The 26,681-nt window shown below is 41.1% G+C and overlaps 1 protein-coding gene across 1 annotated transcript in view; it reads left to right on the forward strand.

Annotated features, from left to right (window-relative positions):
* Window positions 1-573: 573 nt before the first annotated feature.
* Window positions 574-26,681, forward strand: part of LOC126199394 (gastrula zinc finger protein XlCGF8.2DB-like) — a 31,374-nt gene continuing 5,266 nt past the window's right edge. Inside the window, exons 1-3 of the mRNA XM_049936312.1 lie at window positions 574-1,140; window positions 6,610-6,859; window positions 10,190-10,281. Coding sequence (XP_049792269.1) covers window positions 574-1,140; window positions 6,610-6,859; window positions 10,190-10,281 — 909 coding nt within the window. The remainder of the gene's footprint in view (window positions 1,141-6,609; window positions 6,860-10,189; window positions 10,282-26,681) is intronic.

Raw genomic sequence — 26,681 nt, forward strand, 5'->3', positions numbered from 1 at the left:
CGTGATGGTATGGGGTGCCATTGGTTACAGGTCTCGGTGACCTCTTGTTCGCGTTGACGACACTTTGAACAGTGGACGTTACTTTTCAGATGTATTACGACCCGTGGCTCTACCCTTCATTCGATCCATGCGAAACCCTACATTTCAGCAGGATAAAGCACGACCGCATGTTGCAGGCCTTGTACGGGCCGTTCTGGATACAGAAAATGTTCGACTGCTGCCCTGGGCAGCACATTATCCTGATCTCTCACCAAGTGAAAACGTCTGGTCAATGGTGGCCGAGCAACTGGCTCGTCATAATACGCCAGACACTACTCTTGATGAACTGTGGTATCGTGTTGAAGTCGCATGGACAGCTGTACCTGTACACGCCATCCAAGCTCTGATTGACTCAATGCCCGGGCGTATCAAGGCCGTTATTACGGCCAGAGGTGGTTGTTCTGGGTACTGATTTCTCAGGACCTATGCACCTAAATTGCGTGAAAATGTAATGACATGTCAGTTCTAGTATACTATATTTGTCCAATGAATACCCGTTTATCATCTGCATTTTTTCTTCGTGCAGCAGTTTTAATGGCCAGTAGCGTAATAAGAATATCCATATCACCACCTACATATCCATCTTTTGCAACATCATTATCTCCAGCTGCTTCGATAACTCCCTTATCTCTTCTCTCCCTTGTCAGTTCTATTCTTCTTCTCTTTCGCTCAGCTCACATACGTTCCGGCTTCGGACACTGTAGACCTTTGCAGGTGCACGCGCTCACGCATACGGGAGAGAAGCCGTACCAGTGCACCGAGTGCGGCAAAGCGTTCACCCAGCAGCGCAACTACAAGTACCACATGTCGGTGCACGCGGGAACGCACGAGTTCGCGGCAGCGTGCCCCGAGTGCGGCAAGGTGTTCAACAACGGCGGCTACCTCAGCTCACACATGAAGATCCACCGCAACCGCAGGGAGTACGCCTGCACCGAGTGCGGGCGGCGCTTCAACCAACGCGTCGCCTGCACCACGCACAAACGCATACACACGGGAGAGCGGCCACATGCCTGCTACCTCTGCGACAAAGCCTTCACGCGCAAGACGCTGCTTAACCAGCACATGCGCACGCACACCGGTGAGAAGCCCTTCAGCTGTGAGGTAAGTTATCGGGAACACTGTTTTCTTCCAGTTTACTCTTACTTTCACTGATTAACATTTCCGTCCACATTTCCGAAGCAGACCTGTTCGTGTGGTGTAACACACAATAAGCTAGTTTCTGAGGCACGGGTGTGAGCCAGACTTCAATCCAATCAGGCAGTTTCCCACGCTCGTTCAGGCAAAGGTTGGGATGGCGCCTAGATTGCGCCGTAGAGAATATGATACTCAATGCGTTAAGATACGATAACTCACCGAACAAAGGTTACATTATACTCAGCCAGATGCTACACGGTCTATTCCTCTCGTAGATTACATTGTCGACTGTGGCTTCAGGAAGGACATCGGACCACAAAGTTATACAATAAAAACATAATTTTCCAAGCCCCGAAGAAATAGCCGCTTTACTAGATGGGAAAAGAAGAGAATATATTATCTTTTAAAACCTACTGGATTGATTTCTATTCATTTTGCTGTTACTTCTTTAAGAGTGTAGATGAAGATGTAGGTTTCTGACGCTACGTATTTATAGCTCTTTTACAGTTAAATTGCAAGTCACTGTGGTGATACATGGGTGAGATATTCAAATCTTTATGCTAACATCGTTGTTTAAGTTTTCATTGGTTTCTTAAAATCACTTGAGTGAATAATGGAATAGCTGATGAAACAACATCACTATCACTTTCCAATTTTATCCTTCATGAACTGAAATACCGCTTATTCCTTCATTCCTAGAAATTAGCGATGTCGATAATTTGGCGGTTCTAGGCGTTTCAGTCCGGAACCACGATGCTCCTATGGTCGCAGGTTCGAATCCTGCCTCGGGCATGGATGTGTGTCAGGTCCTTAGGTTAAGTTACTTTTAAGCAGTTCTAAGTCTAGGGGACTGATGGCCTCAAATGTTAGGTCCCATATTGCTTAGAGCCATTTGAACCATTTGATAAATATAATGCTCGTTTATGTTGAGAGGGTACTAGACTAAATGTTCCTCTATGGGATTACGCCGGCCGAAGTGGCCGTGCGGTTAAAGGCGCTGCAGTCTGGAACCGCAAGACCGCTACGGTCGCAGGTTCGAATCCTGCCTCGGGCATGGATGTTTGTGATGTCCTTAGGTTAGTTAGGTTTAACTAGTTCTAAGTTCTAGGGGACTAATAACCTCAGCAGTTGAGTCCCATAGTGCTCAGAGCCATTTGAACCATTTGATTACGCCAATTTCACTGGGCTACACACAGTTACCACATAAATACTGTTCTGCAGTAGACTGTTTCTCCACAACAACATTCCTCACCGTTTGTTGTGGGTGGCACAAACCAGTTTGCTTGTGTCTTTCAGGAGACGTAAGCATTGGTAATGAATGTTCCACTGACTCAAAAATTTAATGCGTCTTTGTTCTTTTCTATTCCAAAATCTGAATGTCGTGATTAATGCAAGTAATTGCAAGGTTTTGGACCACTGTTCATTAATTTCGGTTGAATGTGTTCTTCAGTGTAGTCGTTAAATTGACCAGTGTGTGCTTTATGGTTTTAGTTTTTTAAGTTCTTGATACAAAGTTAGATTATTTTTCCAATTCATTAGATTTTAGCTATAAACCGGATCGTATTGGTGATTAACTTCAACAACTGCATTGGCTTCCACAGTTTTAAATCTCAGTGCTACCCTCAACTTTGTCCGTTATTACTCTCTGCACAGCCACTTGGAATTCATAAAAAATGTTCAAATGTGTGTGAAATCTTATGGGACTTGACTGCTAAGGTCATCAGTCCCTAAGCTTACACACTACTGAACCTAAATTATCCTAAGGACGAACACACACACCCATGCCCGCGGGAGGACTCGAACCTCCGCCGTGACCAGCCGCATAGTCTATGCCTGCAGCGCCTTCGACCGCTTTTTTTAAAAAATCTCATTTTGTTCGTTTTCGTTCGTTGCAGCTGCTCGTGGCGGACGTCGTAAGACATCCGTTTAAGTTCGTTGTTGCTCGATTAGCTCAGTTTTTTTTTATTACAGGGGCCAGCTAATTTGACAGAACACGTTGAGCTACCGTGCCGGCGAAAAAGTACAGTAAGAAGCTGTTCTATAGAGTGAAATCCCATTGCTGTAAGAGTCACTGCCAGCCTTTTGACCTTTTAAATTATGCAGATCCTAAATCTACGAATTTAACTGTTTCCAGACAAAGAATATACTTAGAATAAGCTCTCCTGAACATACGACAGTAGCGTCTATGAATCCATTCAAAGCTTTTAAGTCTCATAAAGTAATCGACTGAGATTATAAATGTGACAGAAGATTGTTTCAGTGTGAAATAATTTCTAGAAAACACTGACGGATTTGTAAGACAATAAGTATTTTGATATCTCAAATATGTGCCATCATCAGATAATGTTCCCTTGTGTGAAAGAAGTAATGAACCATTGTCCTTCTAAATGAGACAATTTCCTACATTCTTTGCATTTTTGTGTATGCGTCACTGTAATTTACTTCTACCTGAATTGCATAAGTAAAAAATAACCGACCACGTTTTTTGCATAAATCTTGTTCCGTTTCTCCACGACGATTTAACACAAAAAAAAATAAACTATCTGTGCGTTCTGAAACGTTAGAGAGAACCTTGGTCTTAGTACATGCCTCTGGCGTTGTACTGATGTGTTGAGATTTTAGGTGCAAAATACGGAGGTCCCTTCAAGTACGTGTACGAAAGCCACACTACGTTGCACAAATACTTCTAGCTGTGTCACATCGTTTCAATACGCTACCTACACAGTTTCCCTCCTTTTAAGTGCTTCTTTAAATCATAGGACATGCAGATTCATTGTCTGTACTGTTATGGTGCAGGCTTATCCATTACGCAATATGTTATGATGGCAACGACAGTCTTAATGCATCTTCGGTTTCTATCAAACTTTTACATGAACTGGCTATGTGATATCTATAGGAGCTGTGGCTAGTTCACTTAACCGATACCAGTAAAATATGCAACATAACGTCATGGATTATTCACACGCCCCCAAAAGGAATCATCGATACTTGCGAGAAACACTGCAATGAAAACTATATCTTCCTCCTAATGATGGAGGTTTAATTGTCGTATCACATAGTTGACGAACAAAATACTTCATGATTGATGTAGAAATATATTTTCCCCCTACACAATGTTCACCCTAAAGGTCAGAAACTGTAAAGTTCTTTCGAGAAAAGCCTCAAGGTCACTAGCTTTGCTCATCTTTCGCACGACTGTAGTAAATACTTAGACCTTACGACGGCTGCTCTAGTACTAAGTGCTCCTCTTGCATTTTTGAAAAATAGACATTCGAAGCTTTAATAGCCGGATGGAAACTATATGAAGGAATCGACTTCCGACCAGCGGCGATATCCTGATCAGCTAAGGAGGCCTGTCCGTACTGTGTTTAATTTTTATCCTAGTCTTTCATCAAACACCTGTATCCCTACAACGAATCGTATTTATTCGGAAAACAACAATAATAAAAACGATAATCATTGTGGTGCAGTTACAGTGAAATGCAATCAAGAAATAATAAAGGGTCATTAATTCATCGATACTGCCGCGTGGGATAGCCGCGTGGTTTGAAGCGCCTTGCCACGGTTCGTGCAGCTACCCCCATCGGAGGTTCGAGTCCTCCGTCGGGCACAGGTGTGTGTGCTGTTCTTAGCGTAAGTTAGTAGTGTGTAAGCCTAGGGACCGATGACCTCAGTAGTCTGGTCGCAAAGGAACTTACCACAAATTTCCAATTTTTATCGATTCTTTCGTGAACGTATCGCAGTGAGAACATATCGAGCTGTACCTGATTCGAACAAAGTACCTGTTGTAATTCTTCATGCATTCCCGGCGATCTGTTGACATCTTGGATATTCGGGAATCCAGCCGGATATTCGCGTCGTTATCGCACGATACTTCAACAGCGTGCCTCGCTGTCTTCTTCAGGTGCTACCTGAGACTGGTCCTTGCGTCGATCGAGTCCTGTATTTATGCCTGGAAGGAGCTGGGCGTTCTGTCTTCGGTCCGCGCCGTGTCGTGTGTTCCGTCTGCGGTCCGCGCCCGCCAGACGCAGCTACATTGGCCTTCTCTGGTCGCCAGTTTTCCGACCGCCGTCCGCGCCCGGCCTGGCCGTCTTCTGAAGTCGAGTTCATGCTCTGGGGTGTGTCGAATCTGGTCTCTAATGTCCGACACCTTGTCTCTCGGCTGTTCTCTCGGTCTCCGCTTCTATTTCTTGTAGAATCCCGGAGTGTCCTGCGTTGAGTTTTCACAAGCTCAAATGCTGGATTCCAGGCAGTGCTGATTTGGTATCCCGAGTCACGGTCGATTAGATTATCTGTGACCTTAAACTCAATGGCTTCTTTAATGAGACTGTCCTAAAATCTTGGTGTCATTGTAATCAATTGAGTGACCAAGTTCCAGACAAAGCTCTGCTATGGCTGATTTAGTTGCCTGTCTGAGTCTGGTGTGTCTCTGGTGTTCTTTACCCCTGATGTCCACAGTTCTGGTGATCCGGCCAATGATGACATCCCACACTGGCATGGTATGTGGTAAGTACGTGGCTTAAGTAGCCCCAGGTCATCCTGGAACATCTGCGACTGGAGGGGTCCATTGAGGCCAAGTCAGGCGGGCGCGGACCACAGAGGGAACATTCGGTGTGGACCGAAGACGGAAGGGTCAGCTCCTTCCAGGCATAAATACTGGACTCGATCGACCCAAGGACCAGTCTCAAGTAGCACATGAAGAAGACAGCGAGGCACGCTGTTTAAATATCACGCGAGAACGACGCGAATATCCGGCTGAATTCCCGAATATCCAAGATGTCAAAGTACCTATTATTTGCGTCAGTGTATTGATAAGTGTATAAAAGATGCAATATCAAGATTGTAGCCGGCCAGTGTGGCCAAGCGGTTAAAGGCGCTACAGTCTGGAACCGCGTGGCCGCTACGGTCGCAGGTTCGAATCCTGCCTCGGGCATGGATGTGTGTGATGTCCTTAGGTTAGTTAGGTTTAAATAGTTCTAAGTTCTAGGGGACTGATGACCTTAGAAGTTAAGTCCCATAGTGCTGAGAGCCATTTGAACCATTTGAACCATCAAGATTGTACCACAATGATTACCACTATTATCTTTGTTCTTCTCCGTAGAAGCATGGCTTTTTGTAGTGATTTTGGTGGAAGATTAGCAAAAAAAAAGACATGGCTGCAATGTACTTCGGGAAGACGTGCAGACCTCAGCCTTATGTTTTGGCGCCTCTACTTGGCGGCTTGTATCCTCTTGCTATATTTAACAGGATCGTGACACTTGGAATGCTGACTTTTGGAAACGCTTGAGAAGGGAATCGTACTACAGCAACATTTGTTACATACAAATATTTACTAAAATCGTGTGGAACACGAGCAAAATCGGTGACCCATTAGATGTAGGACTCCAGTGTGAATGAGTTTGGTGAACTGAGAGTTGTTTGTTATTATCGGGGCAGGTGTGCGGGAAGCGGTTCGCGGACCGCAGCAACATGGTTCTCCATCAGCGCCTGCACTCGGGCATCAGGCCGTACAGCTGCGGCGAGTGCGCCAAGGCGTTCACCAAGAAGCACCACCTCAAGGCGCACATGTCCTGCCACACGGGGCTGCGGCCCTACACCTGCGACCACTGCGGCGCGCGCTTCAGCCAGTCCAGCAACATGCGCACGCACCGCAAGAAGTGCACAGCGCCGGGTCCGCCCCGCGGGGGTGCTGTCGGCGTCGAGGGCGGCGCCGGCGGAGGAAGCGGAGGGCCCTCGGCGAGAGCGGCGGGCGCCAGCGTCATCATGCGCGTGTCCGGCGAACTGGTGCAGCGCGTGCTGCATCGCACCGACGATGTAGCCGCCGCCAGCGCCCGAAACGTCACGTTCACTACCGACTCCGCTATGTCTCTCGCGGCTCCGACAGCCACCCACACAAGAAAAGATGGGAAGGCTCCACTCTCGAATTACAATGTCTCACATACTGCCTGAGTCGCTGCGAGCCAGTATGCCAAGGCAATACCAGTTACTAATTGTAAGAGACGATTATGTAGCCGCATCCACATTAAGGGTTATTATCGTATTTAAGTTTTGTTCAACAGTGTTGCTTTTGGTGTAATACTGATCTCTATGTGATTAACGTCTCATGGTTGGGGTTCACAGTCATATAATATTTCTTAAAAGACATCATAGTCACCGTTGACTGTATAAAATATTTATTATTACGATTGCAATTTCGGCCTTATGGCCGTTTTCAAGCAACACTGCAAAAGTTACCTACACACAAAAATTCAAAACTGAAGCATAGGATGTATATACATGATTAAGCAAACATTTCATTAAGATACTGGCGCATTTATAAAAATTTGTGAGTAATTAAACATTTAATTGTATCTGAAGAATGTGATTTATTGTATCAATCTACTTCAACTGTGAAACATAGAACTGTACAGTTATTTTAGGCACTCATCGAAAACATTTTAAGCAATTTCGATGGAATAGTATACATATTTACTTCATCGTATTTGCTATAATGGAGCCTGGTTGAAGGATGCATCCTGTATTTGTGTGGAGGCATTGTGATGTTTTGTCCCAATTTGTGGTGCTACACAATGAATGGGATTGCTGGCGAGCATTTTACGCCATTCATATTCGTAAAATGTATACGCAAACAAAGTATTATATACATCAGAGCTCTGTCTTCATCTCATTTACGAGCACTTAAGTCAATGTGAGAGTTTTTTTTACAGATAACACATGTATTAACCTCTATTATGTTATAAATAAATATTCCCATCTTATCCTACTGCCCCTTACAATCATAGCACTATTTAGAAAGCTGTACGATGTCGACAGATGAAAATACTTTACGATATAAAGCTTATAAGTTGTATCCTTCGTGTACACTATCTTTGCTCCGTGCACGGGCAGTATCTTTAGTAAAAGTATTTTCGCGCCAAAGGACTTAGCTCCCCATGGCAGTGCACCTGAGCTTGTATGTGTGACAGATTATTAGAACGATGGTAACATTGACAGTTCAGTACATACTAAACAACATATTACGATGTAATAAGTGACGACATGTAATGTCAGATGGTCTTATATTCTGACAGAATGTAAGTAATGTACATTTCTCACCAATTTTTATAAGTGCGCTACTATCTTAATGAAATATTTGCTTAATTATGTATATACAGCCTGTGCTTCGCTTTTGTATTTTTGTGTTTAGGTAACTTTTGCAGTGTTACTTGAAAATGGTCATAAGGACAAAGTTACAATCGTAATAATAAATATTTTATATAGTCAACGGCGACTATGATGTCTTTTAAGAAATGTTCTCTATGTATTTTCCAGCCCTTCCATCGTTCCCAATAGTCTTGAGAGCGACTCAGTGGTAATCTTCGTTTTCTTACCAAATTTATGGCTCAGACTGCACTCTACAATTTTCATTATTTCACTCCACATTATCAAACCCTGGAAATTCTGTCCCATCATCAAATGTGCCCTGAAAACTCAAGGAAATAAAACGAAAACAAGATGTGTCTGTTTTGTAAATCGGTCTATTCTTTTTGCCACCATTCACAAAGAGCATCAAACTGAATTTCATCCAACGTCTAATTGCCACTTCTCTGCATCCAGTTATTTTTAGCAGAATGTCCCTTACTGAGAAATAATAATGATCATTGATCCTTCCCTTTGACATTTTAGGCGGGCTGTGAACAGTTACTTATTTTGCTAACCACAGCCGATGAAAACAGATTACATGAAACTGTGTTGCTCTCCATTCCTACAGCCGTCATAGATTTCGCGTAAAGACTGTCTCATCTTGATAAATTCTTTGCCCATTTCATCTTACATCTTCCTTAAATTTTACTACTTTTGTTTTCCTTTGTATCAAAACAACAGAACGAATTAAACCAATCAGTTTTGTCCTCCGCTTCACAGAAGCACATTTCACTGAATCCTTAATAATCATATGAATTTATTACACCGCACTCATCTTCACATGCTCCGCATGGAACTCTTTGAACTCTGCATTATCTCTTGTTTATGAATTCTGTTAGAATCTTAGTAGTAGTCTTGTCCGTCAATGTCGTACATAAATTTTCGTAAGAGTGGCATCTATCACCAGTCATTGAGCAATATGGCATCTTTGAACATATATTTACATACTTGCATATTCATTATGTAATTAATTGTAAACACTGATCCAATGCAGTACCATACGAAACAGCGTTGATAAAATTAACGCCATCGTCATCCATGTCTCGATCTCTTTATTAGTGACACTACCAGCTTCTTCCGTAATAACTAATATGCCTTAGAAAATGAAATATTCTGTGAAGATTTTGGCAGAAAATTGTAGCTCCGCCATTTCTGTCTAATGCTTCTGATTTAACAGTGTTCTACTGATGTTAATTGCACACATGCCTTTGTTCCACCGCGTTTCAAATTTTCCCTGTTTTATTCCCCGGGTTTTCTGTTAATCACGTCTCTCTGTTAAACGGAAGATTACTTGTAGAGGACCGGTTTAGGTAACTGTTCCTCATTTCCAAGCTAATACGTAACAGTAGCAATTTTAAATTGTTTCGAGGACAAATCTCCACTCTTGCCGGTCTTCTTTGCTTCACTCTTCTTGCAAATTTCTGCTTCATATACAGCACAATCCTTTCAGTTGTTCGAGTCTTCAGTTCTGCTTTACTGGGGCTTGCCTTAATTTCTACTACTATATTTTGCGTTGACCAATGGTTCCTTTCTGTGCTTTTGCTCTATGTGTATCACAACCAGTCTCATTAATAACTAAATAGCGAGTTTATTTCAGACGAAAGTTCTCGCATTGCTCCAGTAGTTTTATCTAATGCGAAATTTTTGTGTACTTTGCCACTATTTGACATCAGAAGGTGTTTTATGAAGCTTCTAATAGACGGACGTATTTGATTCCATAAAATATCTCCATCGGTGGTGTAAAGTAATGGTTTACACGGAGGACAAGCAGAGAACTAAAAATAATTTGTATGGGCCGTACATATGAATGAGAAGTGTTCCAATTATGTTACAGGATCAACATATAGAATCAAGGACACTGTTAGAGAGATAAAATCTCTTACAATAAACGAGACAAGAGACGACCAGTTATCAAATCTGCGCTATGTAAGCTACTGTCGTTTTCAGATTGATACAATATCATAAATATCAACACGTTATGGAACTAATTTTCGTTTTCTAAAATCTCATCACCAATACCAAAGAATGACGTGTATCTCGTCTTTACTTATCTATAACGAAAGTATTATGTGTCTAGTCCTATTGAATCATTTGCAAAAGTGGGATGTTTTGACACTGATGATGTTACAAGGTCCGCCAGGTCGAATCATCTGTTTATTGATCCATTTCTTTCGACGGAGACCCACCAGTCAAACCACATACTTGGGTTTCTTAAATTTTCGTGTAAAGCACTTACATCACAGAAACTGTGACTTAGTAATTTTCCGTAATGCCATGTAGCATTAAGTATGGTGCTGTTACGCATTAGCATGTTGCTCACTCATCTGTTAGAGATTCTTATTACAACAGCAATCCATAATTAAATGAAACCTGTGAGAACTTGCATTGTGCTGATGATAACTGATAGCGTATTTTCCACATTCGAAATTTCATGCCGTAAGTAAACATTGAGCAAATTATGTGGGATCGTTCAGTCGAAATATTCAGTCTCTGTAAAAGATCGTATTACTTCATAATGGATTCAAATCTTCTTAAAATATGGATAGGTTGTAACATTTCCTGGTATATATTTATCTCACATTTACTTCATGCTCTTCTAGTCACGTAAAAATGAACAAAGTCTTTAAGTTTCGGAAGCTGTAATTTATTTTTAATTCTTAAATTTCTTGGATGTATCTTCAAAGGTTCAGGACATATTTTCTGTTATCGGGAACCGAAGACCTAAAAAACATTAGCAGTAATAGGTCTAGAATCGCATTCCTTTTCAGTTGCTTTCTGGTTACTCGAGTTCATCAACAACTGTTTGTCTACGAATTTTCTATCGTTATCACATCTATTCGGTATGCTTGTACCTACCTGGATGTTTTTCATCGTGCTTAACAGAAAATGTTATTCAGATTTTCATTTCCTTTAAAAGCCCTAAAATAAAACAGAAATAAGAAATGTTTCAAAATTATATTATCCAGTGGAGGAACACTTTGCTTCCAAAGATTTAATTTAGTCCTTGGTTCACCATTTCTATACACCGTGTATAACGCATACGGAACACTATTACCCAAAAGCAGAATCATAGACAGGTACATTGTTGTTAGCTAAATATTAACCCCAACACTGCTGTGAAAAGCAGGCTGTGATGGCCTATTCTTCCGCAGTACGCAATGTAGTCGGGAATGATTCAGTATATTTTCGTATGCCATAATTTTTGTACGAGATTTCTGTAATTTTTTTTCCAAACGTTGACGTGGCTTGTATTAGGTCACGTGTAGAGAAACCCCCTGCCCCTATGCCGACATAAGGAAGCGCATAATCATTTTTTGGCGACATAGTCCCTGTCACATCCGCTTGTCTTTCAGTAATTCGGCAGTAAATCGGTATGACTAATACATGCACACCACTCTATCTCCAGCTTCATGAAAAGGTTATATTGGTACTAAATATCAACTTTTAAGTCTTCTTAATCTTGATGCTGCTACTGAATAGTATAATTTTTGTCTTTTGAATTATCAAGTACTGTATTCTCTTCTGCGTTCTACTCTTGTTGTGAAAGTACAGTTAACAAACCTTATAGATAGCTCTTTATAAGAACGACCGAGAAAAGCGATTACCACAGGTAATGATGCTTTTATAAGAAGAACTATTCCAGGTACTGATATCTAGTTTTGGTAAGGGTTGTGAATGAACCTCGACTTCGAAATTGAAGGACACTACAAATGGAAACTGGAAAGGAACTTCATTTTTATGAAGTTAATTTGATTTTTTCTGAGTTTCCAGTCTTTGCATTTGTTGCACATATGCTTCAGGGAACTTAATCAAAACTGTTATATATGCCTGCCTTGCTACTCCCTGCAGCTTATGGGTCTTCGGCTGTTCACAAATGTCTATGGAAAACTAACCTATCTCACGATGTCAGTACTCCATAAAACTTTGTCTTCTAGTGTGCAATATTCTCTTCATCTGCTGCTTCCACCTTTTACTCATGTTTTCTTTTCACAGAACAGAATATTTCAAGTGGTTCGATTCCAATTATGAGACTGCTTTCTCAGTATTAGAGTCGCAGCAATTTTGTTACTTTTATTTTTTAGAAACTGGTTTTCGAACCTTTTACTCAGGTTTTTCTTTTCACAGAACAGAATATTTCAAGTGGTTAGATTCCAATTATGAGACTGCTTTCTCAGTATTAGAGTCGCTGCAATTTTGTTACTTGTATTGTTTAGAAACTGGTTTTCGAATTTGGTTTCTGTTATGTTACGCCGCCCACAGTACTCAGAATATTTGTTTAACACTACAAACGTCTCGCCAACAAAAATTGTGCCTTGTGGCGTCACCAAATCATTGTCTGGAGGGAGCTGTAAAAAACACAGGACTTTAAGTTGTTGCTTTGGGTGAGCTCAGCAATATTTACAAAGAAGTGAACCGTGTACATGGAGGTTGTTTTTTGAAAAGGCGACAAACAAGCAAAGAATAGAGTAGCTTGTAAGTTCTTACTTCACAGTGGCCGGCCGAGGTGGCCGAGCGGTTCTAGGCGCTACAATCTGGAACCGCGCGACCGCTACGCTCGCAGGTTCGAATCCTGCCTTGGGCATGGATATGTGTGATGTGCTTAGGTTAGTTAGGTTTAAGTAGTTCTAAGTTCTAGGGGACTGATGGCCTCAGAAGTTAAGTCCCATAGTGCTCAGAGCAATTTGAACCATTTTGAACTTCACAGTGTAGATTTGAAATGCCATCCACGGGTACACAAGTGAAGCTTGAATTGTAGAAAATTGAGGGCCGGCCCAGACACAGTATTACAAATAAAGAAAGCATATCCGATGATGCTTTTGCACCAGTTTTTATGGCAGTACGTTTGACAGGAGAGCATTCGTCTGGTTGATAAAAGAGGTGGTTTTCCGAATTTTTTGCTAAAGTTTCTGGTGGGTGTGATATCACTATTTAGAAGAAATTGTTTTCCTAAGTTTCCCTATATTTTAAAAGGGAACTATACCACCTTGTTCGACATATTCCTGTTCGAAAACACATGTAACTGATGGGTTATTAGATTATATAATTATGGTGGATAAATGAGAAGATTAAGACGACTACATTTATTCAGATACACTTAAGTCAAGTCTTATGTTACGAGTACATCCTTTTAATCTCTGGTTCACTAGAACTAACATCTTGAAATGACTGTACTAATCACGGAAGGCTTCCAGGTAGTATTTCTCGCTTATTTTACTACATACCGATGTTTCATGTAAGAAAAAGGTCAAAAGTTAAAGTAGAAATTCTTTCACAACCTGCTTCACTGCTGATAAACGGAGAATTCGTGGTTTATTGATCTCTGTAGGACTTGCTTATGTATGTGGATCAATGATCTGTGATACGTTTTTCACTATTGATCTCCCATGAAGATATAAACACCATTTCAGTATGAGATAGACATAGTGACGAAATTCAAAAGTACGTTTCATATCTAGATTTTCGATGACCTAACTATGTGAGATAAAATATGAGACAAAAGGGTGAGGATATTGGTATGAACACATACCTAGTTCCTACTTGGCTTTTCTGTGTTGATGGCCCCCTTTGTTGTTGAGAATCTCTATGATAAAACATATTTTACTTATTTTTATGTAGATTTTACCTATATTTTCAATAAAGAAGTTGCTAAAAATAAATTGTTCTAATTTCCTCTATTCCATATTACGTTATGTTACTCTGATATTAGGTATCCAGATGCATGTAGTATCAGACGTGTGGAACAAAAGGTATAATAGCAGTCAGAAACGATTAAAAACTGAAAATTCGTAGTTTAGCATCAAGTATTAATGGAGAACACAGCTGGTAACTCATGGTTTTAGTGTGTTTCTGTAAATCATTACTGATTGAGTCAGATAACATTACAAAATTAATATTTGTAAGTATAATATCAGAAAACGTTTCACATAAGATTGTTAAAAGCGTTAACGAGTCAGTTCTCTGACTGTAATTGTTTCACCCAGCGAAAATATGATAGTGAAAATCGAAAACTTTTTCACCTTTTTCCTTGGATAAAGGCTGTTCTATATGGTACACAGTGGGTTCTAGGCGAATCATTACAATAGGTGAGTATGAAACGTTCATCCGTATATTCCTACAGAGTTTCTTAATAATTAACCCTTTACGAGACTGGGACTTGAAGCTCGCAACTTTTAACTTACAACGATGTGAAAAAATCAGCAATTGTAACTGTACAGAAAATCTCAGTAGAAAAATGTTGCACCTCATGAAGCGCTAATTGGAGTGACACGAACTTGGCACTTCGTTAAGGCTTAATACAGTTATGCGGGTGTAAAATTATAACACTGACATTTTGATTGCTGGAACACTAACAGTGCTACGACAATAGATCAACTGAATCATGAATGACAAGCAGTGCAGTTAGATTCGTGTAAACTGATTCACTGAATGAACGCTCAACATTTACCTGAACTAATTACTATAATTTGAGAGTGCACCCTGGTTTGCTCTAACCAGACGGTTTTAGATACTAGACTGCAGTGGACGTTGATTGGTAGGGGATTTTGATTAATAGGTTGTCGAGCAGACAGCACTGATTACAGGCACACTGAACAAAATTAACGTACGCGGTCGGAGCTTCGGTAGTGATCGGGCCTTAGAAAGAGCTTCTGCACATTTGCAGTGGCGTGGAAAGGGGTGGGGAGGGGTTTGGTGGTGCGGGGAAAGTCCGTGCAGCGCGGTCCGCACCAAGTACTAGCTCCATGGGGGTGACAAGACTTATATATTCAGTGGCACGAGCTGCAAAAATACTTTTTTCGTTATACAATCCTGAAAGTTTAGAGAGTGGTCAGGCAACGAGGGAGTTCATGTATTTTGTGTATGGAGTGGGCCTGACACCTTTCCATGGGTGCATTTTACTGCTACAGTAGTGTGCAAAGAAAACAGTGTATTTTCTCCGATTGTCTACATGTCTGGAATAGCGTAACCAGAGTCACTGTCGGCGTTATTGTCTCACCTTAAACAGGCAGTACATAGTGTCTGAATAGACGCGATTGTTGGCATTGTCCTGCTATCGCACATGACAGAATAAAATATTCATTCCTTTGTACGCTGTGATGAAATTATTTATAAATTTTGTATGTAATGTTTTCTTCTCTTAGTCGTAAGACCACGGGGCTTCACTGTTCTTAATGCGGTAAGCCTGGAAATTCTTTCGGGCTAGTTCATCTACATGTGCATCTACATAGATATTACGCAAGCCACTGTAAGGTGGCGCAGGGTACCCTGTACCACTGCGAGTCATTTCCTTTCCTGTTCAACTCACAAACAGAGCAAGGGAAAAGGACTGTCCATGTGTAGCCGTATGAGCCCTAATTTCTCTATTTTATCTTCGTCATCCTTACTCACAATGTGTTTTGGCGGCAGTAGAATCGTTCGGCAGTCAGCTTCAAATTTCAGTCCTCTAAATTTTCTCAGTGGTGTTTCTCAAAAAGAACCTCCAGGAATTTCCTTTTGAGGTCTCGAAGCATCTCCGTAAGACTTAACGTGTTGTTCGAAACACTGGTTTGTGACGATATTCGTGATGAAACTGTGAGATGTTTCTCTGTGCTTGAGATGATAACATTTTAAACACTGAGTACAACACTCATTCCGATATTGCTGCCACTTCTCGCTAGGGCGCCCATACCCAGGAGCAAAGGGAGGGTTGTGGTCCTCCCGACATCTAGACCTCTGGGAAAGGAAAATCGTAGTGTAGTCACGCGTTTTTCTTTAAAGAAAATGATTTAAGAGTTGGCATTTCCAATTTTTTAACAGGGCCGCAACTGGAATTTTTTATGAGCAGTTGCAAGTCGCCATTTGTCTTCGAAGATATTAAAAATACTCCTTACCCCCTCGTCTAACACCAGACCATCACAAACTATTTTATGGGCAGCCTTGAAATGTAGTATTTAAACGGTTGTAGTAAATAAAGGGAACTTTCTGATCTGGACGGAAACAAATGAGACATCAGCCATTTACCCAAACGGTCCCTGCTAAAGGACGCATCATTATTTTCACATATCTACCTGGAGGTAGGGTGGTCAAGTGCTCACACGGGCGAAAGTAGAACCCAACCGTTGCTACTAGTTTGGTACGTTACATTCTGTAGTGTAACAATAAGACATCGAAAATTACAAGAAATACAATAAGGGTTCATTATCTAACGCAACCATGACATCAATTAGTGGCATTACTCGATAGTTAAACATTAAGAACATATTTACAAGGGGACAAAATATGCCTATTGTTTACTAATCGTGAATTTCTGACCTTTACAGGGAAAAATACATGATAGCATATTCTCCTACAGAATATCTTATGACTGAAGAGAAACTCATTCCATGTCGGGAGCGCTGACTTTTTAAACATTATTTTCCAAAGGATCCAAAACAATTTGGAATGATAGGTGATTGCGATAGTGGCACATAGAAGTTTGTATTTGGGCAAAGGTTTTGCCGGAACGCCGTCTGATAGTTCGTTCAGGCAGTCTAATTTGCTATCGCGTTTTCTTAAACGTCATGTTACTCACATGAAAGACTCAGGGAGAAACACAAGCTTTCATAACACATGCCAGTGTCCCAGATGGCAGAACACTGATCGACTCAAAACTGACTTTATTTGAAATTTGGAAATACTACACAATAACAGACTCGTAATTCTTGCTGAGATTCACCTCAATAAACATAGAAATGTTGAGTTTAAGTTTGCTTGGATGGGCGAGACAAATGGGTATTCTGTCTTACGTTCTGCGGAAGTTACACTACGTAGTTCTAATATAAACAATGGAAAGTGACGACGACATTCGTGAAGAAGTCTGTAAAAAATGTGACTTTCTACAACTTCACTAACTAAGGATTGGACACATGCTAACACCTATGTGACAGGTACACTACTGGGCGTAAAACAAGCATCAAGCATATAATTTAAAATGTAGGCATCAACATGAAACGAAATCGCCCATGTGGCACACACAGCAAGAAAGATGGAAAAAAAACAGACCGCTACAGTTTTGGAAGACCTATCGCTGGTCAGGTCAAAGCTTAAAATTGTTAAATCGTCACCATATTATTAAAAAAGCGCCAGATAAAAAATTCATGGAAGAAGATGTAAAATGTCTACTGTAGTAGTAACAGACTATGAGCAGGTTGAACAGGCATTACAATGGTCTATATGACATAACAAACACATACATTAGTAACAAGAGAATATATGGATTTCATCTAAATTTAGTTACTGAGTGAATAATAGAAAAATATTAACAATGATTAAGCAGGCACAGTAATAAATGAAGAACCTTTTGGATAACACAACCTGTAGACACTTATAATCACTCAACCACATCACTGTATGGGTTAAGAAGAAACGTAATACCTATAGTCTAGATCGAACAGATAGAAAGTGAGAAAAAAATAGTATTGCATATGGCAGTAACACAACCTAGTTAAATCTCACTCGATTAGAGTGTCCTCATAAAACCTCATAATAATCAGAAATGAATGTTTGTGCTTAAGGACAACAGCAGCTGACATATATATTCAAATACGTCACATATATCATTCAGTCATTAATATTGCTCATAGTATAGTTTAATGTTTTCCACATGGTGCCTGCCCTTGTGGCATGAGGTATGCTGATGATTACACCCTCAAAATAGGTTATATACTCTTTCCACTTGCTATGTTTCCAGTTTCGCTCCTGGCCATCTGATGCATCGTGCCTTGAGTTCTAATATCCTCTGCAACCACCATGGCCACAGAAACCACCATAATGTCTCCTGTCATTATTAATATTCCAATGTCGTCCACCATGTCTTTTGTTATGGTCTGAATGATTATTTGTGTTGGGTTCATTGTTCCCTGATAGTCTTCGATCATCTTCGTCTCCTTCTGTTCCTCTTGACTCATACACGTCTAATTGTCCTAAGGCCGACTTCATTGCCTCTTGTCATCTCTATGGATTGCTAGCAAATTATCCTGAACTCTAGTTGGTTGTTTACTTATGATGAGGGACACTGTTGCTTCTGTCGTCATTGGTTCACCTAAAAACAAGTTCCTCTCACAATAATATTGACCTTGAAAAATTTTCCTTAAGTTCTGGTAACCCCTCTCTCAAACCTTCTACCTTGCTATAGACTGTTACGTACTTCATTTTGCTTCTGTCACAACCAATATTGTTGCAAAACTTCCTTTTCAAATTCAGCAAAGGTCGTACACTCATGTCCTATTCTCATACCCCACGTACCAGCTTCACCTTCCAATCTTGCTGCAACGAAGGGTACCTTTCTTTGCTTGTCCCATAATTCAGGTAACACGCCCTTAAATTGATCTAAAAAATCTCCAGGATGCCATCTTCCATTTGGTTCGAAGTTCTTAAAATTCCCTTTGCCAAGGAAGGCCTCATCATTTTGTATACCAATTAAGCTACGTCCGGCAATGCTTCCATCACGTAATAGTGATTTCACTTCACTCTTCACCTGCTGATTGACCTGTTCCTTAGTGTTGCCTTCCCCACTGTACACCTCTTCCACTCGCCGTGCATATGCATCCTGGTTTAGTGCAACAGCTGATATTCTGTGTTTACAGTTTTACACTTCCTCATCCATTTGTTTGCAATGCTCGTCGTAAATCTCAATCCTTTTACTAAGTTCTTCTTTCACTGCTTTGACATCTTACTCGGCCTTTTCAAAACGTTTAGCACTGTCTGCAACGTTCTCCTCAAACCGAACGGTAAGTTCATCTATTCTCTGATGACTTGACTCAGCCAGTTTCCTTGGAGCCTCATTAATGTCGTCGATCGTTTTACTGAGTTGTTCGTTTATCTGCTCTACCGATTGCCTAATATCTTCCCTTAATTGTTTGTTGTTATGCTCTAGTGATCGCCTAACATCTTCCTTTTGGCACATAATATCTTCCCTCCAGCGCTTAATGTCTTCTTTTATTTGTTTATTATCATACAATAATGTTTTGAACATGTCAACGGCGGACATGTCAGACCTAAATCTACACTCATCCCGTCAAGGCGTCTCCACGATTGGTGACGACATTGCATTAGGACATCCCATCTCTGTTGATATACTACTGTCACCTATACCGGAATCCTTCGACATTTCCCTACTACTTGCTTCTGTTTTCGTCTCCACCTGATTAATTTCACCGAAAGAGTCTCCTTTCACCTCCCTCTCTACTGCAGTTGCACCAACCTCATTATCTGCAATATTGAGCCACACATAAGTCACTCAAGAAAGCAATAAACAAATCACAATAACGCTCGTAGCACCGAATGGATGGCAATAACCACAACAAAACTACAACGCCGTATGCACTCAACGCTGTAATTCGTGCTCAGAAGCACACATAACATACAAGATCACGCAAAAGAAGAAAAAATGAAATATAAGCTAAGGTAAATACAGTTCGGCAATTGTATTACCTGTTGTTAAAAAATTTGTCTACTAAGTAAGCGGGGTCTGGCAGTGACATTTTCTTTACTCTACGGTCGGCAAGGTAAATAATGTCTCGTGACATTAATTTAATGATACAAAAGAATTTTAACTGTCACTGTTTGTAATTACGTAATTAGAGAACGCAATATGCGCTGCCAGTTAATTACTCTCGTTGCTTCAGTTGCGTGTGGTAACGTTGTGATGCGCGACTTACTTTGCGTTGTATTCTGGCCCCGTAGTAGCAGCTGTTCCGTAGTGCCGACTCAGTAGACGCCGTCCGGCTGTCAGTACTGCACCCTCTCTGCAAAGCATGGTAATATTTGCGGCATCGCTCCAAGGCGCCGCTCGCGTCGTATATGATGATGGCTGCCAAAAAGTTTTCACTTTTGCCTGTAGGTGACACTAGCGTCGTCTACCGTTATGGCTGTCAAATAAGTGCTCACTTTCGTACCTAGGTGCCGCTAGCGTCGTCAAAAGCGCACCACTGTGGAATATGTTTACTTCGTACTTCGGCCATAAATATAATAGACTGGCCCTGACGTCATTTTCGTGGCTCCGACATCTCAGGGTTAAAGTCACGTGAATGTTGGCAAAACATGATTGTTTCGTGTTGCGCTTATGGCTGTACTCAGCGTTTAGTCGGGGGAAATGGCATTACATTTCACCTGTGTTTCTATGATACTACAATGCATTTATTGAAATCTGCTGAAGTGACTTTTATATGTTTTTTACACCAGAAATAGAATATCACGTAAATTAAAGTGTTAAAAGTGATGCCTGTAAAGTCAGACTCATATTACATTTTGGAAAGTATCTGTGATAATTCGGTTACAGAAGTAAGTATAACTGTTTCTTGTTCCTACTCATAGGTTCCCTAAGGATGAAAAACGAAGGCAGCTTTGGATACAGGCCCTGAAACGGAAAAACTTTAAGCCATCTGCACATACGCGCCTTTTTGTATATACAAGTGAGATTATAATAAGGTAAGAGCACCCATAGTCGGCACATGAAGAGAATTTTTTTCTACCTTCTAATACTATTAAATAAATGTAGGCTGCAAAATTATTTTCTGAAACTTCAAAGTCTCACCTTTCCTCTAAAATATCATTTTTTTTTCAAACTGATAGTTTAAACTTTTGTAAAAATAGTAGGAACTGAACCTTTGAAGTGCACCTAAAATTGATACTCTAAAATGGACCTGCTCCTAAAGTCGACAATTTTTGCACCTATAATTGACATAATTCCCTTATCGCATTTTCTTTTATAAGTGACTAGAGTTCAAAACTCGGCGAATCCAATGTTTAAAGTTTTGACACGAGCCCACTCTTACTGTTTAAAAGAATTTTAACATTTTACTTTCATTGATAGTTTATAGTAATTTCATCCCGCTGCCCACCAGAGGGACGTTCGATGTGTTTGTTAGATTTTATAAATGGTACTGTGAACAAATCCAGGTCAAATGTAGTTCTGACATAAGTTTTCACAAATAAAAAAATAATTTTTGTTGGAAGCGTTTGGCAGTCAATTGAGAAATGTGGGTAAAATGCGATACAAACTTAGGATGGCAGACCGCTGATTTGAAATCCCGCCACGTTTTGGCAACAGTCACGTGGTTTGTGTTGGAGCCGCAACTGCCCTATAGCTTCTGCACGGCAAGGCCAGTCTACTAGTATCTACGGTCGTAGACTTGGTAGCACTAGACCAGGGCTTCACAACATACGTGCTCACGGAGCAAGCTGTGAGCAGCAAGGCGTGAGCAAGGAGCAGCGCGAGCACGCTACCCCCACTACCGGACCAGAGCAGAGAGTGGGGAGAGTCACGTGGGGTACACAACAGCTGCCGCCAGTCAATGTAAATCCGCGGCCACCTGCAGGGATATCACTCACGAATTATTACTGCGACAAATGAAACAAATAAAGGAGAATGTACACATGCCACATAATTTTATTAGCTTAGTGCATGCCTCTACCATCTGTAGACACTGAAACTAAAGAATTCCACGACAATCCTATATTTTCAACACTTTCTTCAACACTACTTAAAATATCACCTCCGGTTGTAGTGTTCTTCATGGCTACTACATCGAGGAGCTCCTCCCTCACCTGAAGATCTCTATTAACACTTCTAATAAATATGGCAAGCTGCGCTGTTCCAGTGATATCAACACTTTCGTCCAGAGCTAGAGAATACGCCATAAAATCTTTACAGATATTTGCAAGCTGGCTCTGGACGTCGTCTGCCATGTCCTGTATGTGACGCATAATGGTCATGTTAGATAATGGCACAATCCGAAACTGTTCAACTTGAGATGGACACAAATGTTCCGCTGCAACTACCAAACATTCCTTTATTAAATCTCCATCAGTTAAGGGACGCAGGGATTTTGCTAAAAGCAAAGCAATTTTGTAACCCACTCTGAGAGCTGCCTCAGTTGATTTTTCTTTGTCGTCCAGATCTTCTTCGGATAGCTTCCTTTTAAGTTTAATAACTTCCTGTGCACGATCTGGTCAATCACATTTTCCATGTCCGTAGTCTTTCGCATGGTACAACATATAATGTCGCTGCAAATTAAATTTCGTAAAAGAATTCAGCGTTTTGTGACATACTAAACATTTTGCAACACCATCTTTTTCTGTAAACGATACAATTCCCCCCAATGGGGGTTGAACTACGAAAGCATGGTTGGGGTTACACAACGGCGACTTCACTTGATTCTTAACCAGCGAAGTGACTGTTAAGAGCTGATCGTAGTACTTTAAACGTTACACAGTCGGCGCTAATTCAATAAGCACGCTGTGGCCCTATTCAAACGTGCGCGCGCATTTCCCCTCCCTCCCCTCCCTCCCTACTCCACGACCTTGCAGCTGCTCGCGAGCACGTGCCTGAGCAGACGCGAGTACTCGCGCTCAAAACCGGCCAGTTGTTAAGCCCTGCACTAGACCATAGCACTGTCACAAATCAGACGAGCACGTACAGAGTGTTACAAGCTCTTTGACGTACACATCCCACTCAACAATCCAAATTAACAGTCACCGTTTATACAGAAATAGTTCACTCTCCTAATTAATTATATGGCACTTCTTATCCGAAAATTGCAAGTACTGAATACACGTCACCATGTAACACGCCCATGGGTGCCAATGGCGGAGGAACTCAAACTGAATTCGGTTCTGCTGTTCTTGCTCATGAGCCCTGTCCACACCACGTACCGAAGTGGCCGTGCGGTTCTAGGCGCTGCAGTTTGGAACCCGAGACCGCTACGGTCGCAGGTTCGAACCCTGCCTCGGGCATGGATGTGTGTGATGTCCTTAGGTTAGTTAGGTTTAACCAGTTCTAAGTTCTAGGGTACTAATGACCTCAGAAGTTGAGTCCCATAGTGCTCAGAGCCATTTGAACCATTTGAACCACACCACGTATCTGATAATCCCGTGGCGGTCGTATTGTTCTGCTCCACACTGCTGATGACTTGCCTGGAATTACGAATCTGCTTTTGCAAACGGATTTAGGTGAGCCACTCAACGTCAAGCACAACACTGTCTTACATCTGGTATGAACATCTATATTCTGAGACGATATGAAATCACAGGTTGCACTGCCTACATTCTAAGTCATAAGTGTTTATCCCAATAAATGGGAGATTACCAGTCCACAGTCTGATGAGTGTAGGCGTAACCGAACACGGCACGGATGATTGTTGATGAAGCGGAAACCGAATACTCGAACGAAAGTTCTTACGCTCGTCAAGCACACACAGACTTCTTTTAGTACCAGTCCTCCTTGACACAAGTCATGATATAACTCTGTTCATAGAGTTAATTATGAAGTTCTCAGTTCTCACTTGTGCAAGCATAGGCGTAACCGTCGCGACGCGGCTGATTGTTGATAATGCGGAAACACGATGATCGAACGCACGTTCTCACGCTCGCTACAGACACTGACACTTGACTGCAATCTTTTATAGTAACTAATTTTTACTGATTCACGTTAGTTCATTCTGAGAGATAGAACACGTCGCGGATAAATGACGTATGGCGCGACGCGCGACGAGAGGATACGCAAATACGTTATTCATGGCACTGCTCTTTTTTAATTACATCATTACGCATCTTCCTCTGAATCACTTCCATTTTTAATCACTTCTGTAATAGCACTTGCAGCAACACTTGAACTTCCATAATAACAGTACATCTCAAATGCAGAGCTACCTACAAAACACGTAACAGTTCCGTGTCCCGTGTTCGACTCTGCAGATGCGGCTGCCCACAAAGATACTCCACAACCAAGCCAGCGATATGACAAATCGCTTACACAGTGTCGGAGCGCGAGTGTCCTCTGAAATATGTAATCTTCTACTTCCCGCATTTCTCTTTTGTTCTGTGTATTGACTTGATTCTGATTTTGTTGGAATTTCCTAATTTGGTCGTAATCTTCTGTGTCAGTAAAGGCTACCGGTGTTGTATCATTCAGATCATCATCTTCCTTCGCAAATAAATTAGTTGGTCCGAAAGTTCGACTACTTTTTCCCATAATGTACTGATATCCTCCGTGTGTTTTTCTGAACCAAGTTTCAGAGTGTCCATTTGTGTCGAAGTCGTATATACTGTGTGCTTTAGGTTTTCCTGATTTTGTACAAGTTGCGTGACCGTATCGGTAGACGGAACTGAGTCAATTTTAGCCTGCAAGGTGTCGTGATTTTCGTGAACAATAGTCCGAAGATCTTTTATTGCTGCTTCATGATTCTGTAATGCGTTTTCATGTCGCGAAAGAATAGGCTGAAAATGTTCACAAATTTGAGTTTAAAATATTCAGAAATTTTTTGACATTACGATTCGATCTTAAGTAACTCAGTGGTTAAACCGTCACTTGTTTGCTCAAGCGTTTCTTTAATTTGTTTCTGATTTTGTTCCATTTGTTGCTGTGATGGTTACTTATTTTGTTCCATTGTGTCTAATTTTTGAAGCAATTCTCTAATGTCTTGCATTAATTGTAATAACAATATATTAGTGTCTGGAACATGTTCCTTTGTGCTTTTTGGCAGTGCATTTGCACCGGCAACATCCACGTTTTGAAAAGCAGAAAGAGATAAGGACGTAAAACCTGGATATACGGTATTTGCAAGAGTTTGTTCTGTCATTTCGCATTTCTGAGGCGAGCTATTGCTGACCGATCGATCGACAATACTTCCCTGTTCACTAATTGATTCACTGTCTACACCATTATTTACTGCGTGGTCCATTTCCCTACGCACAATTTCCAAATTATTTTGAACATTTTTCACTTCACTACAAGGTTGTGCTGACACGCTACGCTCGTCGTCACTGTTGTTGTTGTGGTCTTCAGTCCTGAGACTGGTTTGATGCAGCTCTCCATGCTACTCTGTCCTGTGCAAGCCTCCTCATCTCCCAGTACCTACCGCAACCTACTTCCTTCTGATTCTGCTTAGTGTATTCATCTCTTGGTCTCCCTCTACGATTTTTACCCTCCACGCTGCCCTCCAATACTAAATTTGTGATCCCTTGATGCCTCAGAACGTGCCCTACCAACCGATCCCTTCTTCTAGTCAAGTTGTGCCACAAACTTCTCTTCTCCCCAATCCTATTCAATACTTCCTCATTAGTTATGTAATCTACCCATCTAATCTTCAGCATTCTTCTGTAGCACCACATTTCAAAGCTTATATTCTCTTCTTGTCCAAACTATTTACCATCCATGTTTCACTTCCATACATAGCTACACTCCATACAAATACTTTCAGGAATGACTTCCTGACACTTAAATCTATACTCGAAGTTAACAAATTTCTCTTCTTCAGAAACACTTTCCTTGCCATTGCCAGTCTACATTTTACATCCTTCTGTACTTCGACCATCATCAGTTATTTAGCTCCCCAAATAGCAAAACTCCTTTACTACTTTAAGTGTCTCACTTCCTAATCTAATTCCCTCAGCATCACCCGACTTAATTCGACTACATTCCATTATCCTCGTTTTGCTTTTGTTGATGTTCATCTTATATACTCCTTTCAAGACACTATCCATTCCGTTCAACTGCTCTTCCAAGTCCTTTGCTGTCTCTGACAGAATTACAATGTCATCGGCGAACCTCAAAGTTTTTATTTCTTCTCCATGGATTTTAATACCTACTCCGAATTTTTCTTTTGTTTCCTTCAGTGCTTGCTCAGTATACAGATTGAATAACATCGGGGATAGGCTACAACCCCTTCTCACTCCCTTCCCAACCACTACTTCCCTTCACGCCCCTCGATTCTTATAACTACCATCTGGTTTCTGTACAAATTGTAAATAGCCTTTCGCTCCCTGTATTTACCCCTGCCACCTTCAGAATTTGAAAGAGAGTATTCCAGTCAACTTTGTCAAAAGCTTTCTCCAAGTCTACAAATGCTAGAAACGTAGGTTTGCCATTCCTTAATCTACCTTCTAAGATGAGTCGTAGGGTCAGTATTGCCTCACGTGTTCCAACATTTCTACGGAATCCAAACTGATCTTCCCCGAGGTCGGCTTCTACTAGTTTTTCCATTCTTCTGTAAAGAATTCGCGTTAGTATTTTGCAGCTGTGACTTATTAAACTGATAATTCGGTAATTTTCACATGTCAACACCTGCTTTCTTAGGGATTGGAATTATTTATTATATTCTTCTTGAAGTCTTGAGGGTATTTCGCCTGTTTCATACATCTTGCTCACCAGATGGTAGATTTTTATCAGGACTGGCTCTCCCAAGGCCGTCAGTAGTTCTAATGGAATGTTGTCTACTCCCGGGACCTTGTTTCGACTCAGGTCTTTCAGTGCTTTGTCAAACTCTTCACGCAGTATCATATCTCCCATTTCATATTCATCTACATCCTCT

Source organism: Schistocerca nitens, chromosome 8 (assembly GCF_023898315.1).
Source record: "Schistocerca nitens isolate TAMUIC-IGC-003100 chromosome 8, iqSchNite1.1, whole genome shotgun sequence".
In the NCBI taxonomy this organism is placed as follows: Eukaryota; Metazoa; Arthropoda; class Insecta; order Orthoptera; family Acrididae; genus Schistocerca; species Schistocerca nitens.